The sequence below is a fragment of the Epinephelus fuscoguttatus genome, linkage group LG4 (genome assembly GCF_011397635.1).
Source record: "Epinephelus fuscoguttatus linkage group LG4, E.fuscoguttatus.final_Chr_v1".
In the NCBI taxonomy this organism is placed as follows: Eukaryota; Metazoa; Chordata; class Actinopteri; order Perciformes; family Serranidae; genus Epinephelus; species Epinephelus fuscoguttatus.
Window position 1 is genome coordinate 23245855 of NC_064755.1, and position 27302 is coordinate 23273156.

General features: G+C 43.4%; 1 protein-coding gene across 2 annotated transcripts in view; it reads left to right on the plus strand.

Moving 5' to 3' along the window:
* Positions 1-24454, plus strand: part of grm3 (glutamate receptor, metabotropic 3) — a 50167-nt gene extending 25713 nt beyond the window's left edge. For both annotated transcript variants that reach the window (XM_049573871.1, XM_049573872.1), the window contains 9 exons: positions 1875-2144; positions 2630-3248; positions 12553-12795; positions 12915-13104; positions 14299-14608; positions 14716-14909; positions 15206-15338; positions 17688-17865; positions 20829-24454. In XM_049573871.1, coding sequence (XP_049429828.1) covers positions 1875-2144; positions 2630-3248; positions 12553-12795; positions 12915-13104; positions 14299-14608; positions 14716-14909; positions 15206-15338; positions 17688-17865; positions 20829-20905 — 2214 coding nt within the window. In that variant the 3' untranslated portion in view covers positions 20906-24454. The remainder of the gene's footprint in view (positions 1-1874; positions 2145-2629; positions 3249-12552; positions 12796-12914; positions 13105-14298; positions 14609-14715; positions 14910-15205; positions 15339-17687; positions 17866-20828) is intronic.
* The last annotated feature ends 2848 nt before the right edge of the window (positions 24455-27302 follow it).

A 27302-nucleotide genomic window follows, 5' to 3' on the forward strand; every position in this document is an offset into this window, starting at 1 on the left:
TCCCATTCTGAAAGTCATTTTTCGATTCTTTCCGTCATCACATAAATGCAACATCCCCCCTCTTTTTTTTCTCCGCCACACACACAACTGCCGAATATATCAGCAACCACCGGTTGATGGGCTGACAGTGGCCAGTTGGAAATTTTTAACATATCGCCCAACCCTAGCTTGTTATGTACAGGGAGTAAGTATATTGTAAAGCAACATATTTTCATACAGTGGTTCAAATGATACCCTACAAAAATGCGTAGACAACAGCTGATATGATATTCTGTAAATCAGTGTTCCATGAATGACATTACATACTTAATGTAAAGTTCCATAGGTTAGGTTTAGGCAAATTACTGTGGTTAGTTTGAGGAAAAGAAACATGGTGATGACGTACCTTAAAATGACTCAAACTTTACTTAAAGATCACACAGTTCTGAACATCAGTCTCCCAGGAAAAGTCCTGTGTTTTGTGACCCCAACATCACCCAGATCTCTCTCCTTACAGGCACTGCTTCTGTTTTTCCTCCCATCAGTGCACTGGTCACATGATCACAGCTTTTCCAAATGTGTTGGGTATACACAAATGACAGGCTCATGATTATGTAGATCAGTGGTTCCCAGCTGGTCCAGCCAGGAGGTCCAGATTTCTCCTTAGTCATTAGTTCAAGGTTCACACAGTTTAATATATTTAGCATCATACTTGGATTTGGCCATGTTGTCGAGCTAGTTTGCTGTCTCTTGTCAAGTAGTTGTCCATTAGTTACTCACTCTACAGCAGGACACTGCACTTTAAACGTGCCAGAAATTCACTGTACTTCAAAATAAAGTGTGTTTTTACAAACTTGACAAGTTCGAGAGTCACTTGCAGTCCATTTAGAGGGAGCAGTGACCCACTTTTGGACCACAATCCACCAGTTGGGAACCACTGATGTAGAATATTTACAAACTTTGATGCAATAGTTCTCTTATGGAAAAGTATAAGCAAGTGCATGGGGACACTCCATTGGCACTGTTTACATGATATCAGCATGTAATGTCCACACAATATGTGCCACCAGGTCGGGGGTCATTTCATCTGTTTCTGTGGGTTGGATGGGCAACTACGTATACCAGAGATAAGCCAGAGAAATGCTTCATTCTATTAATTCTAGCGTGGCTCTTAGTGAAATCCACATTTTACATTTTTCACAGAGAGGTCTGTCATCGCATGTAATACACACACACATTTTAGGTTTTGAGTTGCTCCACCACGTCGTCTATGTATCCTCCAGTTTCCCGCTCTCTGTGTGTACTGCTTCTTTCAAGTGCTCCATTAAATTAATTGTACAGTAATTGGCTGCGTTGCTGCCACCTCTCAAAACATTTGCATTGTAAACACTACAAGGAGCTGCTTGAATGCATTCAGTCTCCAGTTTAACGCAGTTCCACACCGCAGCTTATAGAGGAGACTTTCCATAAATTAATCAGAGGTTGATGGGACAAAATACAATAAAATTCAGATTTGATTCAAGTTTGAATATTAAATTACAGTGTTCACACATGACAACAGAACAAATTGTGATCAAAGTCAATCAAGTCAATTTGAAGTTGAGGAAAGTTACGTGGTCTCTAAAGGACCAATTTAGATAGATGCATTATGGGAATCATCTTTTAAGGTCATATGGAGATAATGTTGATAGTTTCTAAAACTAAAATGTTTATGTATTTACTCTGAAGCAAAATCATTGGCAAAAAAGTTATATCTCCATGTGCTGGAAACTCCAGTCCAAAAAGGGTTATCAATCACTCAGTGTTAAGTTCCTGTAATTCATTAATTTTACAGGAGTAGGTTTGGAATAATTTCTGCTGATTTATGTCTTATTTTGCTGTAACTCTCCCAACAGGTTGCCAATCTTCTCAGGCTCTTTCAGATTCCTCAGATAAGCTACGCTTCAACCAGTGCCAAGCTCAGTGATAAGACCCGCTATGATTACTTCGCCCGCACGGTGCCCCCTGACTTCTACCAGGCCAAAGCTATGGCCGAGATCCTCCGGTTCTTCAACTGGACATACGTGTCCACTGTGGCGTCGGAGGGGGATTACGGCGAAACCGGTATAGAGGCCTTCGAACAAGAGGCACGCATGAGGAACATCTGTATCGCCACTTCAGAGAAAGTAAGGCATGGAATAGAATATAATAGAATAAGAGTTCATTTCTGCATGAGTGTAACCATTGCTCAAAACAAGATACCCAAAAACCTCAAACTTTAATCAGCAGTGTCACACTGATGTATGGCCTGAAGCTGTACCACTAACAATGAACGGGGCACTACATTTTTGAGCTCATAAAAGTTTGTCTCCATGTCTTATCTTGTCTTACACACAAATTGAGTTTATATTACACTGGTGTTATCAGTTGTGAACCAGAAAATGAAAGCTTATCTCCAAGAACTCATTCTGGGTATGTTCACAGTCACATTTTTCATCTCATTTGCTACGGAGGTGCATGATGGTGTGAAGTACAGACAGCATTTTTTGCTTGTTTCTCTCTGTAAATGATGGGGATAAATAATCACATATAAGGGCCGCAGACCTATCTGGGCATAGAGGGAGAATTTATGGTACATATGTCATTACATTATTGTCCTCTTTCTGGCCAGGTGGGACGTTCAAATGCTAAGAAGTCTTATGAAGCTGTGATCCGTCAGCTCCTCCAGAAACCCAATGCCCGTGTGGCCGTCCTCTTCCTGCGCAGCGATGATGCCAGAGAGCTGCTGGCAGCTGCTGCTAGGCTTAACACCTCCTTCATCTGGGTGGCCAGCGATGGCTGGGGTGCACAGGAAAGCATTACCAAGGGAAACGAGGTCACCGCTGAAGGAGCCATCACACTGGAACTGGCAGCCAATCCCGTGCCAGAATTCAACCGCTACTTTCTCAGCTTGAACCCGGTCAAAAACCATCGAAATCCCTGGTACAGGGAATTCTGGGAGCAGCGGTTCCAGTGCTCCTTAGGTGGTGGAGGGACAGGAGGAGTGGGAGGCGTTGGAACAGGAGAGACGTCTCTCCCACTGTGTGACCTGGACTTGTCAATGGACAAGAATAGCTTTGAACCAGAGTCCAAGATCATGTTTGTGGTTAACGCGGTGTACGCCATGGCTCATGCCCTCCATGATATGCAACGGAGCCTGTGCTTCAACACCACCAAGCTGTGCGATAGCATGAAGGCACTGGATGGGCGCAGACTCTACAGGGATTACATCCTTAATGTCAGCTTCACAGGTAAGAGAGCTGGAGCGTGGCGAAGGGAGTGAGGAGTCCCAGATAAGGTGTTCAAGGTGGATGAAGAGTGAAGAGAAGTGAATGTTGGGAGAGGAAGTTGGGGAGGAAAGGGGAAAGATAGCAAGACACAGACAGGAGTGTGAGTGCCTAGTTAACAGTCCGCTCATGAACAACATGTTGTCCTCCTCAGCCAAAGCAGCCAAACCACAGAACATAAAAAGTACTGAGACAAATCCGCTTAATTACTATGTATTGTCAGAGCCAGCCGTGCCATTGACACCTATTACCCATGCGTAATTGATACGACACTACAAAGTTGCTTTGAGAAACGAGAGCTGCAGTTAATCCGTCAGCCATATTCTTCTCTCTTGCACTAATGAGATTGTGTGTGTTATAATAGCTCCTATAGCAGGCTGCCTGTCTGTCTGTCAGCCTCTGTAGAGTTGGGAGAGAAGAGACAGAGGATTGGCTTGACTGACAGATGGCGTACAAAGGGAGCGTTATAAATAAACTGCTGTGTCTCGGGGACTGACACAGGTTTAGAGGTGCTTATTCCTCCACCAACCGTGACCAGGAGAAGACATCAAAACAGCCTAACAAACAGCACTAACACGGCAGCTTTGCCACGAGACGCTGGGGAGGGATGGATGGAGGACGAAAGAATGGCATCACATAAGGAGGGAGGGGGGAAGGAAGCTTACAGATAAGACTGACAGGCAGACTAAAATGAGAAAAGAGAGTTTGGGGTAAGGTAAAAGGGAGTAAGACAGAGAAAGAGATAAGGAGGGAAGGAGGGAAGGAGGGAAGGAACAAGGGAGCACTGAGGCAATGCCGGAGTGGGACAGTGTGCGTCAGCAGAAGAAGAGGATTCTCTTTGAAATTCCCCATCTTCATTTCTGCTACAAATCAAAGGACTTGGAGCATTTCTGCATGAGAGGAGGGAGACAGAAAGAGGGAGAGAGAGAGGAAGAGTGTGAGTAAGATAGAGAAGGGAAGGAGAAAAAGAGAGGAAACAGTCAAGGCGGTTTGCAGTCGCAGCCTCCGGTTGGCACAGATGATAACCACTCCCTTATAGGATGCATAGAGAGAGTGGGGTGGAATAGATATGCAGATTCACACATAGAAAGTTAAAAAATGTGTGGAGTAAGTTGGAGAGGAGGTGTGAATCCCGCTGTGACTTCCCAACATCTCTATGTCTGATCATCTTTCTCCCTAACATTCCCCTCTCCCGCTCCCCTCCCTTCTGTTCACCACTGATGTATGTCCATGAGGCGCATGTCTTTACTCTGGGAAGAGAGTAACAGCATGTACAAGGATCTTGAGTTCTTTACAGCTCAGCGTCAGCGACGACGGTGACAGCATGGCAAACAGCTTTATCGGTTTAAAAAATTGCATTCAAAGAGCCCTCGCTGATAAGAGGAAGAGGATGTTGACGGTGGCGGCACAGTTAAACTGGGAACTGTGGCGCGGTTTGCTCTGAGCTGTTGGTTTAGCCCCAGAATGATGCACTCACACTGCTGTACATATACATCTTTCCATCGACACTATGTAAGGAAAGGAGCTGAGGTGAGCTGAGGTTGAATGTGGGGTATAAATACTGCAGCATCACCATCCGCAGTGCTCTCAGTCTGAACTGTAGCAGACGGAAAACCAACACTTTTCAGCACTCTCTATCTCTCTGCCACCTCCTTCTCTCACACACATGCACATGTTCATTAAACACTCAAAGTTTGATCTCACTTATATCTAAACGCTTCCCAATATTAAATTAATATCCCTCTGTCTTTAACTTTTCACTCATAACACAGCGGATTGTCTGTAGCTGTAATAAGGCTGTTTTGTTGTGTGTTACTCACAGCGTATGTGTTGCACTGAGGCAGTATGTTGTGTGGTTAGGAATGTGTTTTCATATGCCGCTCTCTTCATCTTGTCTCATCTCGCTAGTTGCTATGGTAATGAAGCCGACACTATTGCCAATTGTTGAAGTGATCTGGTAGATCATGGGAACTGCTCCCTACATCTAAGTAGTAGACACAGGGGCGCATTTGTGCATGTTTATGAGGCCTCACTTCATAGTCCGCACACACAAAAAACACACGTACGTAAACGCAAGAGACACGAACACGTGCAACACTCAGCTTTTCTTTTTGTTTTTTTTTTGTTTTTTACAAAGAGGCAGCTTGAAATACTCGTTGTTTTTGTTGTTTCTTTTTTTTTTTTTTTTTACCAGCATGAAATTGCAGACACCCCCAACCCACACACTTCTCAAAGCCATCATTCAACTCCCACCCACCTCCCCCATCTGCAGCAAACATATCAGTATATACACACATGCACGCAGTCTTCTGTTCAAATAGTGGTGATAGATGTGATATTCCCCCTTCTCTGCGCTTTTGTGTGTGTATGTGTGTGTGTGTGTGTACGTGTGTGTGTGATATGTCTGTGTTAGCAGAGGCGGTGTGCCTTCAGGGCCATATTGAGCAGCGAGCTCACTGCAACGTTTAGATGCTAGAGAACAACCTTCACTCCTCTCCCTCATTTTCTCCTCGCACTCTTTCCCTCCGTCTCTCTGCCTCTGCCACTCCGTGTCTCCGTCTCTCTCCGTCTTCCCGTCTGTCTCACTCTTCATCACTCCATCTCTGTATGTATCTCGCTCTCCGTGTCTCCATTTCTCACCCAGAAAGTGTCCTACTCTCAGCCTCTACATTCAAAAACAGCACATCCCACTCAGACTTCACAAGGTTGCCTCTCCTGCCTCCACCGCCTCTCTGCGCCGGTCTGTTCCTCCACTCCTTCACTTTGCTCATCCCTCCATCCATCCTTCACCTTTTCTCTATTGATTCCTGCGTCTAAAGGCTTTCCTCCGTCCACCTATATCTCTGCTGCCGTCACGCCAGCTTCTTGCTTTTCTCTCTTGCTATCTCCTCCGTGTTTTTTCTCGTATTCTTCTTCGTCTTCTCCCTTGTCACTTCCCTCTTTTCTTTGCCCTTATCTTGTCTCCTGGCTCGTCCTCACTCCTCAGCACCTCCTGCTTTTGGCCTGCCGTTTCTTTCTTTTGTCTCCTCTATCTCACAACCTTTCTTTCAGTCAAGCCTTAGCTCCTCTCCTCCTATACATTTCTCCCCCTTGTTCTAGACTTCCTTCTCTCCACCCTATCTGTCCGCTGTTCCCCTGAGGTGTGTTGGTCCGTGGCCCAGGCAGCGCCTCCATCCCCTGGTGACTGAATCCTCAGGGAGAACAAATATAGCTAATGGGATCTGTCTGCGTGTGTGTTTGTGACATGTGAGTGCATCCCTGCGTCCCTATCTGTATATGCTCAGGGATGTGTGTCGGTGTCTTTGTGGGGCACAGATGTGTAAGGTCATCAACCCTCTGGAGGAATAAAAAGAGGGGCAAGAAAGGTTGGTCACACCATTAGCATGCAGAGCCGCTGTGTCCTCATGTTTTACCTGGAACAGGTGTGCATTTGTGCACGAACCTATATGCGGTGTTTACTTTGTCAAGCTTAAATTAGGAGTAAATCAGGGATTCAGGTGAATTGATGCTTAGAAATACAATTCTCTATTCCCTAGCCAGCAACTAATCAACAACCAGCTTTTGAATTTTTAGTCACACACTCACACAAAGAAAAGATTCACCCTCTCTCTATGAGTCTGTATACCTCGCTCTCTCTTTCTCCACTTTCAGATTACTTATTCCTACTTATTCCTCCCAAGCCCCTTTGCCTCCTCTCTCTCTCTGCCTGCCTTTAATACCCACAATCCCCCTTGGGCTTCGCTTTAGCCCGACATGGCCGAGAACATAATTAATTTCACAGCTTCTGAATGAAAAGCCTGTTTTCACCATGCTTCTAATTAAGCTAGAATAATAAGGTGTTTCTCGAGTTAGCAGGAATGCTAAAAATGTGTCTCACAAAAATTAGGGATCTGGTTAGGGCTGCGTTATAACCACAGTTTGTCTCACACAACTTTATTTGCCTTTTTTTGTACTGTTATTTTACATTCTGTGGCCCCGGTTGTTTGATTAATTACTTCTACAAAAATGACAAGTGGATTTTAGTAGACAATTCAATGAATCCTCTCAGATAAAGCAGCAGCGTATTCACGCATTCACAAAGACATGGTCCACTTTTGGATGCTGGCGACACCTCACATGCGTGGAAAGTTACTCAAAGCAGCGGGAAGTGCGGAGAGCCGAGCCTGCTATGGGTCTCAGCTGGACTGGACTGGGCCAGCGGGAAGTATTATATGGATGAGGTCACACAGAATAATCAATCATCACTGTTTCAGCGCTGAAGTCGTGTTATAGTATGTGTTAAGACACCGCAAGAAAGCCCACAAGCTGCTGTTAGGAAGCAGTCCCCACATTCAATTCTTCAAATGATGAAATTGGTTCAGTTCATGGTTCATCAAAGTTACATCACACAGAAACACGCTGCAGAAAGGTAGCTGAGGGACAAGCTTCCTTTCAGCTGCACTACCCACCACTTGTGCATCTGACGAAATCCAAATGCTTTTTAGTCATGCTAGTGGCATGGCTGTATGGATGGCAGTGTCAGTCTGTCGGTCCAACACTTTGGTCCAGATGGAAATATCTCAACACTTATTGGATAGATCGTTGTGAAATTTTGTTCAGACATTCATGGATCCCAGAGAATAAATCCTACGTAATTTGGTGATCCTCTGGCTTTTCCTGTAGTGCCACCATGCGTTCACATCTCTCTTCTTCTGTAAAACATCTGAACACTTACCTGTTGGATTGACATAAAATGTTGCACAGACACACAGTACCAAGAGGATAAGGCCTACTATTATATACTATCTCCTGTTGGGCCGACTACTGGATGAACTGTCATGAAATTTGGTACAGACGTTCATGTGCACCTTAGGAAGAAATGTAACTTTGGTGATCCCTTAATTTTGAAATGGACTGCATCGCATGTATCGCTTTTCTAGTTTTCCAACCAGTCCTATTCACACACACATTCACACACTGGTGGGCAAGGCTACAGTACAGGGTGCCACCTGCCATTCAGTAACCACTCACAGGCTCTCACACACTGGAACAGCCATTGGGAGCAATTTGGGGTTGAGTATCTAGACAACCCGCTCTACCTCTGACCCACAGCCGTCCCAAACTTCATCTAGCACACACATCATTTCCAATTTCATTTTTACCCAGTATTTTTTCTTTATGACCAAATACCAGAGGTGGGAGTAAGTCACATATGTGCAAGTCACAAGCAAGTCCCGAGTTACAGTGGTGAGAATCAAGCAAGTTGAGTCCCTGCTATAATTCAAGCAAGAAAAGTCAAGTCAATGCTCAGGTCAAGCAAGTCACCAGACAACTCAAATGAAATATTGATGATCTACCCCAGTTTTCATATTCAAATCGGTTAAATCACAGTGGTCATTAAAAGCTGAGTTTTATTTTCAACAGTAACGAAAACTGTCGCAGCCTGCTCATGTTAGCTAGCTAACGTATAACTGGCTAATAAGCTAATAAGTTAGCTGAAAGGACACATTTATGCACCTTTCTTATTTTCGTATTTTATAGTGATGGATGAAGTTGAATGATATGATGGTCATGTCACTGATTTTTGAGCTGCAGACTTTGCACTGCCCACAGCTGTTCTTTCTGCTCTCATCAGCAACATAGTCCAAATGTTATTACAGTAAAACTTCAATTAAAAGCCTGGTCTCAGTCTCTTTTACAAGCCTGATGTGTCTACACGTTTTGAGAAATAAAGACCTGTCTCTAATAAAAGCCTGGTCTAGTTGGCAAGTAATTTTTTATAGAAATTATTTGGATGTTGGCTATACCCACTTGAGCTAATGTTAGATAGCTGTTTATATCGCACATACAAATAAAATGTTCAAAATTTTGCCAATATGCATTCCTTGATTGCCTGCTAAGTTATTCATATCCCTTCAGTCTGTAAGGGAACACTGATGACAAGAATGAAAAGGGGTGGGTTTTTTTTCATAAATATTAATCCAAGTTGTGAATATTGTTTCAACAGGATAAAGTGGTGTGAGGTCGGTATGTCAGGTGTCACTCAGGTACTCTCTTTCTCTTCGATGCCTTGTCTGTTGGAGCTAGATTAAATGAATGATTTGTATTTGATATGTTATTTAAAGCCTAATCTAATAATATTCATTCTGGTTCAAATAAACATCTTCATCTTGAGGGTTGCGGGGGGGCTGGAGCCTATCCCAGTTGACATTGAGCGAGAGGCAGGGTACACCCTGGACAGGTCACCAGACTATCGCAGGGCTGACACATAGAGACAAACAACCATTCACGCTCACATTCACACCTACGGACAATTTAGATTAACCTATTTCAATTAACCTAGTCCCCAATCTGCATGTCTTTGGACTGTGGGAGGAAGCCGGAGTACCCGGAGAGAACCCACGCTGACACAAGGAGAACATGCAAACTCCGCACAGAACACCCAGGATCGAACCGGCAACCCTCTTGCTGTGAGGTGACAGTGCTAACCACCACACTACCGTGCCGCCCTTCCAATAAACAATTTGGTAATTTTTCCCATCTTTGCTGAGCAACAGTTTTGCATAAAAGGAATTAAAGGCCTCTCCTATATAGATGCCCATCCCAAATATAAGGCTGTTGACTTCAGTGATTTAAGCAAATAATAGCCTGGGCTACTAATTGAAGGTTTACAGTGTTTTGGGACTGGTTTGCTGTGTCTTAGTAGGTTGCCAGGTTTGAGCACATTGCACCACAAATCACCCAATCATGTTTCACAAACAAAACCTAACTTTCATAAAATTTAATAAAACAATAGTCATTCCTTTTTAAGTCATTTGTCTCACATCTAAGTCAAGTCTCAAGTCATGAATACCAAGTCAAAGTCCATTCAAGTCTTTTATCAGTGTTAGTCAAGCAAGGTGGATGTCCTAAGTTTTGCAACTCAAGTCTGACTCAAGCCATATGTGGCTCCAGTCCGCAACTTCTTCCTCTACCTGCAAATATAGCCTCAGCTTGTATTAGCAAGTGTTAGCATGCTAACAAGCTAAACTTGGATATGATATAAATATGATAAACATTTTACCTTCTAAACACCAGCATGTTATAATTGTCATTGCAAGTGAGTCAGCATGCTTATTTCAGCTTTCATTGCTGAATGTCTGTCAGCTCTTCGTCTTATTTAGACAGAATCACAAACTCTTTGAGCCGCTGAAACTGTGAGCTCACCAGATTTTTAAATTTAGCCGAGGACAGTGCTGAGGGGAGAGAGTGGTGTCCATCAGTCAAGGACCTGGGCTGCCTGTCTCAGCTCTCTGCAGTCACCAGAGGAGTCTTAGTGGCCTTCGCCAGCTCTAACTTGCACCCTCATACACTTCTCCTGATAAGCTGCTCTGTCACGTCAGCAAGGTCGCTGGTGTTGGTTATAGGGAGGAATCACCAGTCCTCTGAGTCTATTGCTCTCTGACTGTGATCTGTTCGAGTGAAGTCAAGGACAACACAGCACCCTCAAATGGGTCTGTAGGCTAATGCCGTTATCTCTTTAGTCTGTATTACACGTAATTACCACATACAGCTAATTAGGCTTCAGCACACATCTAAGGTCCTAATAAGGTGCAGTTATGATAATTAGCTCGTGGCAAAGTGTGTCTGTGAGTGTGTATGGGTGTCTAAGAGGAGGAGGCCCGGCTTGTCTTATTGCTCAGTGTTATTAGCAGACTTTATTATCTGCCAACTTGCAATATCTCTTCGTCGTCTGAAGATATTATCACCATCTTATTGAAATCACTTTCATTTAGCTGTCACCTAAACATTTAGCCCCAAAATCCAAAGAAGACTTGACACTTAGAATTTCCTGTGACAGAGAGAGCGGAGAAAGATAGAGGGTTGTGCTGTCTCTGTGATTTATGGATTTCATAAACCCTAACCCCCTCTGCTGCCATCTGACACGCCATTCTTCTCTGAACACACCGAGCTTTCACAACAATAGCGCAGCTTTAGCCCTTGTCAGTGTTGCATGCACACACACACACACACACACACACACACACACACACACACACACACACACACACACACACACGCCACTAACAGCAGGGTCAGGGCTTTGGTTCTGTCTGCACAGCCTCCCACAGCGCACAGAGCAATACCTAAACCATCACACTGTAAAGTAAAACCTAATGGAGCTTCCACAGACGTGTGTGTGCGCACATCCTTACACACACACACACACACACACACACACACACACCCAATCTGTATTTTGATTCATTCCACTGATCCCAAGCTGTACGTTTGGCCCGTGATTTCTTCACTTACCCAATGACACAGAGATATGAGGAAGGCAGGGCTGTATCATTAATGTTGCTGCGCACTGAAGACCGAGAGCCTTGTTATACATTGTAGAGTGATGCTTTATAAACCCAGTGTACGCTGCACTATCCCCAGCGACATCATCATTTGACAGGGGAGGCAGCGGCGTATAGCACTCAGCTCTGTACAGTGTGTCAGCGGCACAGAGTTGATTGCTCCACTGTAAGGACAGAAGTGGCACTGTAGGAGTGACATATACTTTGTCTGTGTCAGAACGACCAAGTGTCAGCACTGTCAGGTTCAACACAGCCTGCAACACATCAAGAAGTTACTTTTTTCCCCCCACTCGATAGCCACTTTTCTCCTTGGGTTTTTTTTTTTTAATGGTTTCAGCATCCTGCCAATTTTACAATCTCGTCTGTTCCCACATCCTCAGGGTAGATGGTAATCCTTTCATAACAACTTGTATACAAACCAATTTGGCAGTTTCAGCAGTGTACCTCCCTCACATAAGAGACCCAGAGGCTAATTCTATCAATGTGTGGGTAGCTATAGCACTGCCCAGGGATTCAGTCCTCTGCCTTCATGCCTATATGACTTTATGGGCAGTTTGTTAATGATGCATTTGGTAATAAACTTTGTCAGATCACGAATTTAGAGCGGTGTTTTGTCCCTATGTGACCTGAGGGAAGGATGAGAGGCCATTGATACAAACAGACATCACCAAGCATACCAGGCATTTATAGCCTCTTAGCAAATACTCTGGTAACTGGCTGGTCTTCAGTAATGAAAACACTGTTGTAATGCCCTTCACTGTCTGTTCTGGACTCCTGAGGCTTAACTGACCATGGCTTATTGTCTCTGTCCTCACTGCCGCTTTTAAGAGGCATCAATAAGACATCAATGGGATGATTGTTCGCCATTGTTTAGCTTTAATCTCCTTTTTCCACTCGTCTTATCACTTTCTTTCCCGCTCTTTGTCTCCCTTCACCCCCCGCAGCCCCTTTTGCTCCCCCAGGCGTTGAAACAGTAGTGAAGTTTGATTCCCAGGGGGACGGCATGGGCCGTTACAACATCTTCAGCTACCAGCGCATCGCCGATCGTTACAGTTACGTGCCAGTAGGTGAATGGGCAGAGAGTCTGAGTCTGAGCAGCGACCTGATCCGCTGGCCCAGAGAAGTGGTGCCCACCTCACAGTGCAGTGACCCCTGTGAACGCAATGAGATGAAGAAAATGCAGGCAGGTAGGAGACAGAATTTCCGCAGTGTTCTTTTTGTTACAGTGACATGCCACACCAAGCAGCAGTGCCTTTTGAAAAATCTCCGACTGTCACATTCTGCTGTTTGTATTCCTGTTTCCCAGGTGAATACTGCTGCTGGATCTGCACTGCCTGTGAGCCTCATGAATACCTGGCTGATGAGTTCACCTGCTCGCCCTGTGCTCCTGGTCAGTGGCCCACTCATGACCTGACGGCCTGTTACGACCTTCCTGAGGACTATATCATGTGGGAGGATGCCTGGGCCATTGGTCCAATTACCATTGCCTGTGTAGGGTGAGTGATAAAGGCATGTCAACATGATCGCAGTTTCTGACTGATCCTGAGAGGTGTGTGTCTTTGTAAAGGGGAAGGGAATAGCAGTTAAACCCTTCCCCTAAACAGTGATTGTCCAATCACAGTTTAGCAACCATGACGGGATGTCTGTGAAGCTTTGGATGGTATCTTTCGTAGCCTTTTCAAAACCAAAAAGACAAGCAAGTGCAGGGAAAGCAGTGGTGTATTGGAAGGTATACCGGGTATATCCATTGTAAGGGTGAGAACTGGTTTCTGGCTGATTCATTTATATCCACCTTTCTGCCAAAAATCCATTGGAATATATAGGAGACTACACCCACTTCCTGTGCAGTGACTTACCTGTCTACCTAGCAGTACACTCACCTCATCCCCTGCCACCACACTACTGAGGGAAAGCATCAGACAGTAGTCACAAAAGCACGTATTTTTGAATGAGAGTTCGGAACATTTCAAGGCGGTATTTGTAGTGACAAAAGCAAGTAGATTGGGAAATTACCAGCCTTGTCTGTGGCGACCAGACCGGGTATTTTAAGCCAAACATTTTCCTAATCTTAAGTAGTTTTTGTGCATAAACCTAACAACATATTAACCACAGCCTTGTCACAACATGAAGTTGAAAATTGAAATGTGAAGAAAAATAACATTTCAACATATCGGCTACATTGAAATATGGTTTGCAGACATTTACAGTGCCAATATTTATTCTGGTGATTGGATTGTTTTATTGGATTTGGGGATGTTTACACTCCAGCAACCTCAGCCAATAATACCCAAGATAGCATTACGTTTGCCAACACATCAATTAGTCTTCATCCTAAAAGCCTTTTTTTCTGCGACACTGAAATTAGATAAGAGTCTCATAGCACATTTTTTACTTAACATACTTACAATATTAGGACTACACTGTATAATGCTCTACACTGCATTATAAGAACATCGCTGCCGCTTCTTTTTTTACATGTCCTCTACATGGATCATCAACAGCAGGAGATGCTGACTTTTAGTCTGGGAGATGCAGCTTAGCAAAAGCATTTTTGACCCTTTAGTCACAGCATGTATCTTGTTGAGATCAGAATCTCTTTTTCAAGTGAGACCTGTGTACAAAAAAATCTACAGCACGTATCAAAACTACGATGTCATGAAACTGCTCGTCTGTTTCCTCCCTGTCCACAGGTTCATGTGCACCGGTCTGGTGTTCTGGGTGTTTATCCGACACAACCACACACCGCTAGTGAAAGCTTCAGGCAGAGAGCTTTGTTACATCCTCCTCTCGGGAGTCTTCATGTCCTACGCCATGACTTTCCTCTTCTTGGCCAAACCTTCTCCTGCCATCTGTGCCCTGCGGCGCCTCGGCCTGGGTACGTCGTTCGCTGTCTGCTACTCCGCCCTCCTCACCAAAACCAACAGAATCGCCAGGATTTTCAATGGCGTGAAAGACGGAGCGGGAGCAGTGAGGCCACGCTTCATTAGCCCGTCTTCTCAGGTGAGTGATTGCACTATCACGTTCATCCATCTGCATCAGTCAGATGGATGGACAGACACAAGGTGGATCTTGATGACCTCACTACCCTTTCCTCTCATCTTTTTCAGGTGTTTATCTGTCTGAGTTTAATCTCCGTCCAGTTAGTAATGGTGTCAGTGTGGCTACTGCTGGAAGTTCCCGGGACACGGCGCTTCACGTTACCAGAGCGACGACAGACCGTCATTCTCAAGTGTAACGTACGCGACTCTAGCATGCTGCTCTCGCTGGGATATGACGTGCTCCTGGTCATCCTGTGTACTGTGTAAGTGTGTCATACTGTGTCTGTTCGATTTTTCAAGATGGTTACATAAAAGGTTCCAAGTTAAGTGCTTTATGTTCTCGCTCTCTGTGCATCATGCCCACCCCAAACCCCCCCGTACTACAAATTCCTGTGCTTAACAGTTGCACTGAGCTTGTAGATAAATTTAAAAATCACCAATCAGTTTTTCTCTCAATTTCAGAAGTTTTGTTTACATAGCAACAATCATTTCAGTCTGGGTATCAGTCTTTTTTCCATATAGTGTCAGTCTAATCAGAAGTATGATTTTCTCCCTGCAGGTATGCCTTCAAGACCAGGAAGTGCCCTGAGAACTTCAATGAGGCCAAGTTTATTGGATTCACCATGTACACCACCTGTATTATTTGGCTGGCCTTTCTTCCCATCTTCTATGTTACATCCAGCGACTACAGGGTATCTTCTTTAACACACACATACACTTGTCCTTGCCTTGTAGGACGACCTTGAATTGACCTACATTCATTTCCGATTCAGTAACCCTGATCCTAACTATAATTGCTAGACGCCTAACGTCAACCCAAGTAAATCGAACCCTTATTCTAAAGGTCCAGTGAGGAGGATATATTGGCAGAGATGGAATATAATATTATAGGTATGTTTTGTTTAGTATATAATCACCTGAAAAGTTTTCGTTGTCTTAGAATGAGTTGCTTATATCTACATAGGGAGTGGGTCCTCATCCATTGAGTAATTTTGCAACGCCATGTTTCTACAGTAGCCCAGAATGAACAAACCAAATACCGGCTCTAGGTAGGCCCATTCTTGCTTTGGTGTCAGCCTCCATACTTGGCAGTTCTTCCGTAACGAGCCAAAAAGCATTGGAAATACACTAATTTGTAACATGAAACTGCCTTATTCTGTGTTTTTACCATTTAAAGGGTGCTTTCACACCTGCCCTGTTTGGTTCAGTTCAATCAAACCTAAGTTCGTTTGCCCCCTAAGTGTGGTCCGTTTGTGCAGGTGTGAACACAGCAATCACACTCAGGTGCACACCAAAACAACCGGACTGAGACGTTCTTGAAGAGGTGGTCTTGGTCCAGTTACAAACAAACTCCGGTGTGGTTTGTTTGTGGTGAGAACATGTTCTGACCATGATCCGAACCAAATGCAGTTGCATTAGGCATTGTTTGGGTTCCTTTAATGGAATTCAACATTAAGGCAAATGCTTTTATTCACTTGGTTGATACCACCTATGTCTGTATGCTAAATATGAAGCCACCACCAGCAGCTGGTTAATTTAGCTTAGCATTAAGGCAGGAAACAGGAGGAAACAGCAGGCTTGGCTTTGTCCAAAGATAACAGAATCCACCCACCAGCACCTCTTAAACTCACTAATTCATATGTTATATCCTGTTTGTTTAATCCATACAAAACCCAATTGTACAAATGACACTTAAACATTTAATGGGGGGTTATATACATGTTTTTTCATAGTCAATTTGTGCTTAGTTAGTCTGCTTGCTGTAGCTTCAAAGTTACCATACAGACATGAGAGTGGTATCAATCTTCTCGGCTAACTCTCAGCAAGAAAGTGTATGTAACAAAATGTCGAATTATCCCTTATTTAACCTCTGGGAACCTTTTTTTGTCCACAAACAAGAGGCAGAGTGCCCATAATGTAACTTTTTGAGCAATTTCTTGTCCCCTCAAGATGGTTAATACAAGCACACAGGTCACAAAAAAGTGGATTCTGCTGGCAAGGGTCCCAGCTCTGCAGTATTGGCATGACAAATGGACAGGCTCTGTCAAACTGCTGACACATGTCCAGATTTAACAGCAAAGGGGAGTGAGTGTTCACCTGATCCATACAAATCTTAAGCATACACACACACACCTTAAGTACACACTTCAATAAACACACACACATACTCTGCACCGTATCAAAGGGCATAAGAGAGGAGTGCTGATGCCAGGGCTGCTCATTTGATCCCTGTAAAAAAAAAGAGCTCACTTTCTCACTACCCCCTCTTTCCCACTCCCTCTCTCTCTGGAAATAAGCATTTCTTTGGCCTTGTAATCTGACTTTAAGATTAGTCAGGTAGAGGCACAACATCACCAACATGCACAACCACCCACTCACACAAACACACACGTATAAACACACACAGAGGAGATGTTGAGGGGTTGATTACTAATGTGTTTCTCTGTACAGTACTGAGATTCGACTGTGAGTTGCTGTTATTTAACCCTGCATCATTTTTCTGCCGCACAAAGTTAGACACAGCGATGATACAACAGACTGATAGGGACATGCAGCAGACACGATTCCAGACTTACCTAAGATTATATTTAGCATTGATTTTGTAGAATAAATCACAGAGAATGAAGTCAAAGCTACCACTGAGATCCTGTTAAGTTTGGCCTCTGCGCTGTGTGTTGATGAAGTCTTTTATTGATCCATCTTGTAATTGTTATCCTCTGAACTGTTGCAAGGTAACAGACTCTGCCAATAAATACTTACACTCTCACTTTACAGGCCTCATTGGCTCTGTGTACGTATTGAGATCGGTTAATTACTCGAGGCATTTTTATGCTTTGAGTCTATCTATCCAATTTATTATTGTTTTATTTTCTGTTAAAGGACTTTGTTATATTCATTCAAAAGGTGCCTTTGTAAAATGTTCCTTATTACAGATTATTATCATCAAATTAGCTTTAACGGCAATTACTTTCTACTATATTAGCATAAGATGTATCTATCAAAGTCTGCCAACTAATTAATGTCTCCTCTTTTCTTTTCAGGTTCAGACCACTACCATGTGTATCTCAGTCAGCCTGAGTGGCTTTGTGGTCCTGGGCTGTATGTTTGCTCCCAAGGTCCATATCATCATGTTCCAGCCGCAGAAGAATGTGACTAGCCACAGGCTTAACCTCAATCGCTTCAGTGTCAGTGGGGCTGCCACCACGTACGCATCACACGGTAGGTTACATGCCGTTACCTCATTTTTAAAGAGACAGGGGTTTAGAGCAGCACTCTCTGGTTCTTTTAATATGATGTCTCTGTCAAGTGGGTGTTTTCAGCGTTTAATATTCAGCACAGCGGACAGCCCAGTGTTCCACTTTTCTATTGGGGATACAAAATCTTGAATTATAAACTATCTACACTCTTAGAATGAAGGGTTTCGAAAGGACTCGTCCAGAAGAGTTGAGGTTCTACCCAGAAGCATATGTTTCTAAACAACCTTTTTCTGGAGAAAAGGTTCTTTGTAAGACTAAGAATCCCTGTCATCAAAGGAACCCTCTTCTTCTTCTTCAAGTATTGTTAAAAACATGGGTGTTAAAAGATACTTACCGTCAAATATCCAAATGCTTATTCGTGTTTCAAATAGTACTTTTAAATAGACATGATTCTGGAATCTTAATCCATTCATTCTACTTGTGTTTTGCCATAGATGATATCTTATACCATAATTCCATGCCAAACGATACCAGATGGTCTTCTTATTTTTTTGTTCTTATGGGTTCCTGATACTTGGCATTTTGTATTCGGTTCTATTTTGTAATCTAGTTTCAGTTCCCAACTCTACTGCACCATTGAAATAGTAAACGCTGTAGTACTAGTGAGAGGAAATCCCCACCCCTTAGTAACATGATTGTGAACGATCATTGTTGTGGGTTGTACTGGACCTTATCAGCCCAGGTCCTTTAGGAGCCTAAAGAAACCCAAGGCAGCTGGATGTGGTTTTCTTGGCCCCAAGCTGACCTATTAAGCTAAAATCATGACTAATGGAAGAGAGATCTTTGGGTAATGTAGTCACTCCCCATTATTAGAGCCCCCTGGATCGGTTCTAGATGAAGGATTTTAAGTAGAAACCCCTTGGTGAGTTCTAGATGAAATCTTGGACTGTAAAAATGGTTCTTGGTAGAACCCTTGAGTGGGTTCTTGTTAGCACCCTGAAGACCCTGACACACCAAGCCAACAGTCGTCTGTCAATGTTGGGCTGTTGGTGAGTGTATGTCACCCTAGTCAGTGCGGTGTGTCCCACACCGTTGCCCCTCATCTACTACTGTCAGCTTTTTCTTTTTGGCCGATTCATCATGTTGAATCACTGTCAACAACAGCATAGCCATCGGTGAATGAAATCACTCTGATTGGCAGTTCAACTCAATGTATGAGAAGAGAAACAGAAGTGAGGAAAGTAAACAAAGAGCTTAAGTCAAGAGGGAGTGAGACCAAAACAAACTTGTTTCTTAAGGAAAAGATTATTTTTCTTTTGTTGAGCTCTTCAGGAGAAACCTTTTGTGATGGTTTGTGTTATTGTTCACTGGTGCACGGTAAATATGCTATGTTCTTTCAACATTGGATTGTGTTGTTAATATGGTTACTAGCTATTAGCATCAAGACAGTCCTCCATTTTTTTCTTTGTGAATGACGATTACAGACTACTGGCATCTGCTAGTGTGGAGAGTTATTTCCTCTCACACAGGCACAGAACGTATGCTCTGGTTGGTTGTTGGTTGTGTGCTCATGTGCAACTTTTTGGCCAAGATACAGTGACATCAGTTGACACAGCAGGGGGCCTTCATCGCCACTATTTCTCTGAAGTGGGTTTGGTGTTCCATGGCCTTTAGAAGGTGGACAGGTTCTGTACCTATAGACCCCCCAGAGAAGGTTCTAGGTGAAACCATTAAACCATAAAAGGGTTCTCTGTTGACAGTCTCATTTGGGGGTCTGAGTGGAAACTTTCACAGATGGTTCTAGGTAAAACCCTTTACATTGAGCTCTCGGTAGATTCCCTTGAAAGGGTTCAAGGTGTAACCTCTATAAAATGTTCTCTCAGGAACCAAAAAGGGTTTTCCTACAGGTCAAGCCGAAGAATCCTATATGGTCGTAGTTCACAGCTTTCTTTCTAAAAGAGTGTGGGTGTCTGTGTTCTGTATTCTAATGTATTTTGTTGCTATAGTACCAGCCCGTTCTCATTCCAAAGTTGTTGATTACCACTGCTTTGTCAGTGATTTTGGCCTCAGGCACCTGGCGCCAAAAGCCACTTCTGGCAATGGTATGATATGTGGCCGGGCGTCGTCGGTATGTAACAGGACCATACTTAACCCTTCTTTGTGTTATGATACACAGCCAGTCAGCCAGATGCCACCTGTCACAGCAGTATGACATGGACAGACAGCATCAGTTCAAATTCAGCCAAATGTCACCTGTTGCGGCAGTATGATACACTGGTGGATAGCATCAGGTTGATTTGCTGCCGATAATGGCATAATAAATACAGAGTGGATGTAAGGGGTGGGAGATGGGTCCAACAAATCCTGGACTTTCACCTGGCAGTTCGGTGTTCGCATCCCTATGAACGTAGAGCCAAACCGTGATGTATTTTTCTAAACCCTAACCATGTGATTTGTTGACGTCCCAGTATTTATAGCAGTGTCCTGAAACGTCAACAGCAGGCACAGAAGGATACCTAGCACGTAATATGTAGACATGAAAGGCCCCTGACAAAGCAGTGATATGTGATGACATGGGGTGAGAACGTGTTGATAGTACAGCTTAGTGATAATCCCATGTCTCAACCAAGTTGTTTCTTCAAAAGTGTTACCTAAACGGTAATGCATGATGGACAGTTTCAGTTATAAGCCAGTTAGACTGTAAAGAATGGCTGACAGAGCTGCAGTGTCGAGCAGTACAATGAGACGCAGAGAAAGAAGCATGCCCCGAAGAAGTGACAGGAAGTTTTTCCAAATTACTTGCAAAATGGCAGTGAGACTTTATTATATTCTATATTTTTCATCCATTTGGCAGCAAAACTCATCAGCTGAGGAAGGTTTTTATGAACGATTATGTGCACAAATCTAATGCCTGAATGTTTGATTTCTGTCTTTCTGTGTAATTATCTTATATTTTATTCTTTCTCATTTTCACTCTCTTTCCAGCTTCTGTCAGCGCCCACCACGTCCCAACCGTGTGCAACGGGAGAGAAATTGTCGACTCCACTACTTCCTCTCTGTGACCACATCCAGTCCACTCTCTAAATCTGCCCCTGCGACTGTTAGCCAATCCATGAACATTATCCCCCTCGACCATCATTCCCCGCCTCATATACACACACACACTGAACACACTCAAACAACGCACACATATACATATGTACACACACACACAAATACACGCACAAACAAACAACCTTCCTTGTGGACTAGAACTGTATTGTTTCAAAAATGTAGAAAGTGTGTAACTATAATTAAATTATTTTCTAGGGATGTACATACATGGAATCGACATTGTTGTAAGTAGAGAAACAAAAGAACAAAAAAAGTTTTTAGGAGGAATTTTTGGAGCCTTTGTTTTTGATAGCTTTGTTATGATGCGGTGTAAATAGACATGCGCTTAATCATGGTAGGAGGGTGTGTGTCCCTCAGTTTGGATGCACCATTTGTGGCTCTGCTTGCCCTCACCTGCAATACCCCACAGACTTTTTATTCTCATGCTTTTTTGTAGGTCTCATTGTAATAACCAATTATGTATGCATTTCTATTGTGTATCTGTACATTTGTATATTATACTACTGATGGTTCAAACAGCACAATGTTGACAGTCTTGTAACCCTAGGATGAATGTGCACAAAAAGCATAAACTGGAGGGTAGAGGACGGCTGTAACAGACATGTACAAAAAATCCACCAAACTCGTTACTGTTACACTGTGCCACAACGCAATTTTCAGTTTGAGAACTCATCTCTTCACACCTTGATAGATTTGCTTTTCAACAGTACAAAGAACCCATTGTGGCTGTTTTTTTTTTTTGCAGAAAAATTATGTTTTGCTTTTGATATAAATGTTCATTTTTTTTTTCTATTTCTAATCATGGAATCCCTTTATCTGAACGGCCATAGTTCCAGACATGTGTTCACCAAGGCAACAGTATGCTCACTCCCACACTCAAACTGCCTCTTTCTTCCAAGGATCGCTGTAATGGATTGCTAATAACAACTAATAGCAGGGCTGAAAAGATACAGTACATCAAATGCATTTCTTTTGCCTCAAAACTGTCAACACAGACAGTGCTGCGAGAGATCTGTCAACAGACACAAATTGGTGTCTTACCCGGTAATTATGAAATCGTGCTCAAATGACTCAAACACTAATGGAGGGAAGCTGTCTGCTTTGCTGAGCACATGTTGAATTTTTCCAACTTACAGGGGAGTGGTAGCTTCTGTTTTTCGTGCCCCGTAAATACAGTACATGGATGTTTTGAATATGGCTATGTGCCTTAATGTATGTTTGATAGGTTAAAAAGAGATCAGTTTTACATTACCAGCTGCAGATCCTTGTTTGGTAAATGTAAAAGTGACCTCAGCGTAGGGAACATGTTTCAGGGCAACACAACGCCAGTTAGTTTTATTCCTTATCAAGCCTTCTGTCATTGATTGTTTACCTGGAGTGATGAAAACGTGACGAATCTTTAGGTTGAAATGGCTTTCTCTACCCCCTATCTCTCTCCAGTCTGTGATTAAAAGAAGAACATGAAATGGATGTTTCTGACAGACGCCCATCACGCTGATTTCACTTTGCATTTTTTACAGCTTAGCGGCTCTAATAAAGGAAGGAAGGGGGAGAGAAAAAGCTCATATACCATTAAGATGAAGTCATTGAGTCGTCGACTTATTGAAGTGTGCGGTTTACATGTCTGTGTTAAATGTGTTGACGTTGAGAGGCACAGTGGAGCAGCTGGCTCCGGCAGTCCCAGAGAGGCTCACGAGAGGAAGCAGAGCACACAATGTCAGCTGCTGGCAGATCCCGTCATCTGACAAAGGGATGTTAGAGTAGAACTCATATGCAGAACATACATAACGTTTATCAAAAACACCCCATCAAACTCTCTGTTTGTGGCTTGAAATGAGACACTGGGTGACACTAATGAGGTGGAGGGGGATAAATGACAGAAATATGAATAAAGTTTTTTTTATAAGAAAGTCTAATTAGCCTAAATTAGTGGACTAATTTAGCTCTACGCATATTTTATTTTAAAGAGTGGCCTCTCATGCCAGAATGTATTGCATTTAGGATGATAGTAAATTATTAATAAACTGATCTTAATATATGCTGTCTAAAATAAAGTGTGACTGTTATACTTGATATTTCTAACAAAATATGTGATCAGAATCACTTATTTGTTTCCCCAGAGAAGCATTTTTATTGTGCTTTCTCCATGTTAAAATTCACACAGCAGATAAAGGCAGAACTGTTGAACACTCATCTCTTGACCGCCTGGTCTACACCTTTGCACAGCCGGTCTCCAACAGCATCCTGCGATAATCACGCTGAATGATAGATTGGAGGAATTTGAGAGGGTGCGCCAAGACGAGCCGACCTACATTGGGGCGTGTGTGTTAGGTGCAGAGAGCAGGAGGAGAGAGCGATGTGGCAGAGCAGAGGGGAGCTGCTGCTGGATTATGTAAAGCACTCCCACAGCCCAGAAGTCACAGCGCTTCTATGGAAGCTCAAAGCATCTCAGAGATTCACAGTCTTTGTTAGCAGAAGGCTTAGCCATTCACTCAGTGGTCCTGCTCCCACAAGATACACCCCGCATGGCAGGTTGCTATGGACAACCACCACCACATCCGCTGCCGGAATGTCTATTTGTCTGCATGGAGAGGAGGGTGGGAGGAGAGGGCGAAAGAAGAGGAATAGAAAGAGGAAAAACGGGTTGCTGGTTGTGATTCAAATTGGCAGTGACTGATGAGATTTGGCTCAGCGAGGCCCAGTACTCTACTCCCAGCGTTTAATGGCCACACAAATAGAGCACTTAACCCTGATTCTCCTCTCATTTAGTCCAGGGGACTAGTCTCGGACAACAGTCTCACACTCTTCCTCTGACCCTCTCTCTCTAAACCCACCTCACCCTTCCAACCTTTCCCCCGGTACCTTGTGTTCGTCTCGTCTCCACTGTGTGTGTGAAACTTGCTGCTGAGTCGGTCTCAGCCAAGACCACCTAAAGCCTGGCCAACAGATTGGTAGCCCACACTTAAAGTGAAGCACTCAGATGTGGGTGCCCACTGCAGCACATGCCAGCGAGGCGGCCTCAGGGAGGTTGGGGAAGGGATAAGGGGAAGGTAGATAAAGGAGTTGGAGGGTGTATGGGAATATGAAAATGGGACTCACATGTAACGACACTGCGTCACTTTGAAATACATCACCTTTCTCTCTCTACTATACTCAGTTTGTCATCTCGTGTACCCACTAACTCTCTGTGGAAGCTTCTTTAATTGGCTTTACTCATGAATATCCCTTTCAAACTAGCTAGCCATCCACTACGGACATTGTTCCTCTATTCAGCCTCTGCCAACTGCCATGTGCTCTACAGAGGTCTCTGTGCTGTAGACCCCCTGCCATACAACAGAATGTGTCCTTGGCCTTTTAGGCTTTGAAATAAGACAAGGTCTCTGTGGCCAAATGAAGCTGAGGTCAAGCTGAACTCTGGAACTGGTCAATCAAAGCAATAGTTCAGTGTTTATGATACGTGCAATAAAAAGGCTGTGATGACATCATAATAAATAACAACAAGCAAACAGCTGGTGTCGTCTGCTCGTCCTTCTGTGTCCAGTCTGCCCTGCTGGGGGGAAAAAAGGTGCCTCAGTGTGTCCATGTCGATAAATCTCAGCTGAAATTTAGACATCGAATGCAAGCCTAGATAGATTTATCTCTACGGCGACATTAACAGCCCCTCACCACCACTTTCACACACACACACATGCTCTATTCATAGCGTGCGTTGGCAAATGTTGAAAGACGTCTTTAACGCTCCTGCCTAATCTGTTCCCAAAGTGATGGCACTCCAATTAAAGCATCTACTGGAGTCTGGAGTGCTCACTGCCTTAGGACAATGCACTCCAGTGTGTAGGCTCCACTCTCCTCAAAAAGACTGAAAGACAACAATAAACAAAAAGAAAGACAAAACAAAGACAGAAACAGAAAGGGAGACGTTTGTCAGTAATTCTCTGTCCTACACTGGCAGGTTGTTGATTTGCTTCATGAAAATGTTGCAGATATTGCAGGTACAAAATGTTCTCAGGTCATTTTTGTCCCTGTCTGTTATTTCTGGCTCCATCATGCTGCCTACAGTTTGTACTTTTGCAGAACTACAGGTTGTCCCTTTTCTTGTAGCAAGGCAATGACCGCCCTCTGGTGGCAGGCTTGGGTTATTACATAACATTTACACATGGAGCTGAACTTTGCAGCCAAGCGTTTCTCACCCATTAAACAGCAGCATGCATGTGTAATTGGCTGGCAGTAGTGGAGGAAGAACTCAGATCCTTTTCTCAAGTAAAAGTACCATTATAACCACATTGCAAGTGAAAATCCTACATTCAGGAATAGTGAAGTAGTGCAAAATATACTTATAGTATCAAAAGTATTTGTTCTGCAGAAAAATATAAACCCTGTGACTGACATATTATATATATGACATACTCAAGCATACTTTTTTTATTGATCCCTGATGAGACGTTTATTTTTTCTCTCTACTGTTATTTTTTTACATTACCTTTACATTGCACACACAGGTGCACAAACAGGACCTATTCACATGCATAATGGAGAGATGACTGCACATGTTCAGGCAATTTGGGGTTCAGTGCCTTGCTCAAGGGTACCTAAGAAATACCCAGGAGGCAAACTGGCACCTCTCCAGCTACACTACCAGTCCACACTCCCTATGTCGTCCATACAAATCTGAGGGATCATGAAATAGCTAATGGTGTATGAAAAAAAAAAATGAAAACAACATACTGCTACACAAATTCATATTAATTTTTTGAAAACACAAGCAAAAACATGTCATGAATCCCTGAGTATCTATGTTATTTAGGTACAATCTTAATCCGAAAAGTAACCAATAGCCTCACTATAACTGTTAGATAAATGTAAGAAAAAAACAGTACCAAATAAGATAATCAGTATACTCAAGTACAAGTACTTCAGTACTGTACATAGGTACAAAACTTGGGTACACGTACTTAGTTTCCAACACTGTTGACTGGAAGCAGTTCAATTAACACTTGTATTTCTAATGTCTGCTCACAGGGAAGCAAAAAAAAAGATTAGAATTTCCTTTCCTCTGTTTTCTACTGCCCTCTACAGGAGAGCCGACTGAAGGACAGTAAAGAGCTGCCACAGTGAGGTCTTAGAGCCATGGGAGTTTAAATTATCTTACATATATATAGTTGTAATATGAGATAAGCCGAAACCACAGTGTGACAGGGGTGTAAATGGCTACAGATGGGGCACCCAGTGGCTTAGTGGGTAGAGTAGGCATGTCATTTGTGAAGGCAATGTCCTTGCCACAGCAGCTGCAGGCTCGATTCCAGACTGCAGCCCTCCACTACATGCCATCCTCCCCCCAGACCCAGACCATCCCATCCAACAAAGGCAAAAGCTAAAAAGTGGCCACAGATACCCAAGAATGTTTTAAAGATTTTTAGTTTTTCTCACTTCTTTCAGATGTCTTCTTAATATTCAGACCTGAAGTGTTGCTCTGACTTGGAGTGAAAACCTAAAATGAATCAGTCACTGTGTCCCATTGCAGACCAGGTTCATCCTTCATGGCAACAACACTCCTCGATGGCAGTGACCCCCGAGCAGGACCAGCAAAAACTGCTGAAGGATGGCCTGAGGGAATGTGACAAAGAGCTCAAGACATGGGCCTGACCCTCAAATTCCCCAGATCCCAATGTGATTGAGCATTCGTGAGAACTTTTAGTACTCTCGATCTACAGTGGTGCCTCCTTGGATCAGACTTGGCTCTGACCTGTTGGGGCATGGACACAGGACCTCTGGAGGTGTCCTGTGGTGTCTGGCACCAGGGCATCTGTGGCGGATCCTTTGAGTACTGTGGGTTGTGAGTTTGGGTTCTGGCACATCCTGCTCATGGTCGATCAGACTGGGATTTGGGGAATTTGGAAGCCAGTTCGGCACACAGCTCTTTGTCACAGTCCTTGGGCCATTCCTGAGGAGTTTTTGCGATACAGTGTGGCGCATTGTCCTGCTGGGGGACCACTGTAACAAGATGATTGGTGATATTCATCTTTCAGTGGTTTTAATGTTGTGGCTGATCGTTGCAAATGTAGTATAGAGTACAATATTTGCTGTTTGACTTTACAGCTCAATTGTTACAAGCTAGAAAAAGGATACTAATGCACCTAGTGGCGTGTATTTTCAGGACTGAAGGTTTTAAGTGTTCAAAATTATTCAGATTATTCAGAATTTAAACTGTAATCTATTTTTCATCCACAGTGCCACTTAGACCCGTCTGTCTGCAAGCCACTAAGAGGATTTCTCAAAAGAATCAGTTGACAAGTAAATAAATCAAACTGGATCCACTTATACATAAATACATCATAATTTATTTGA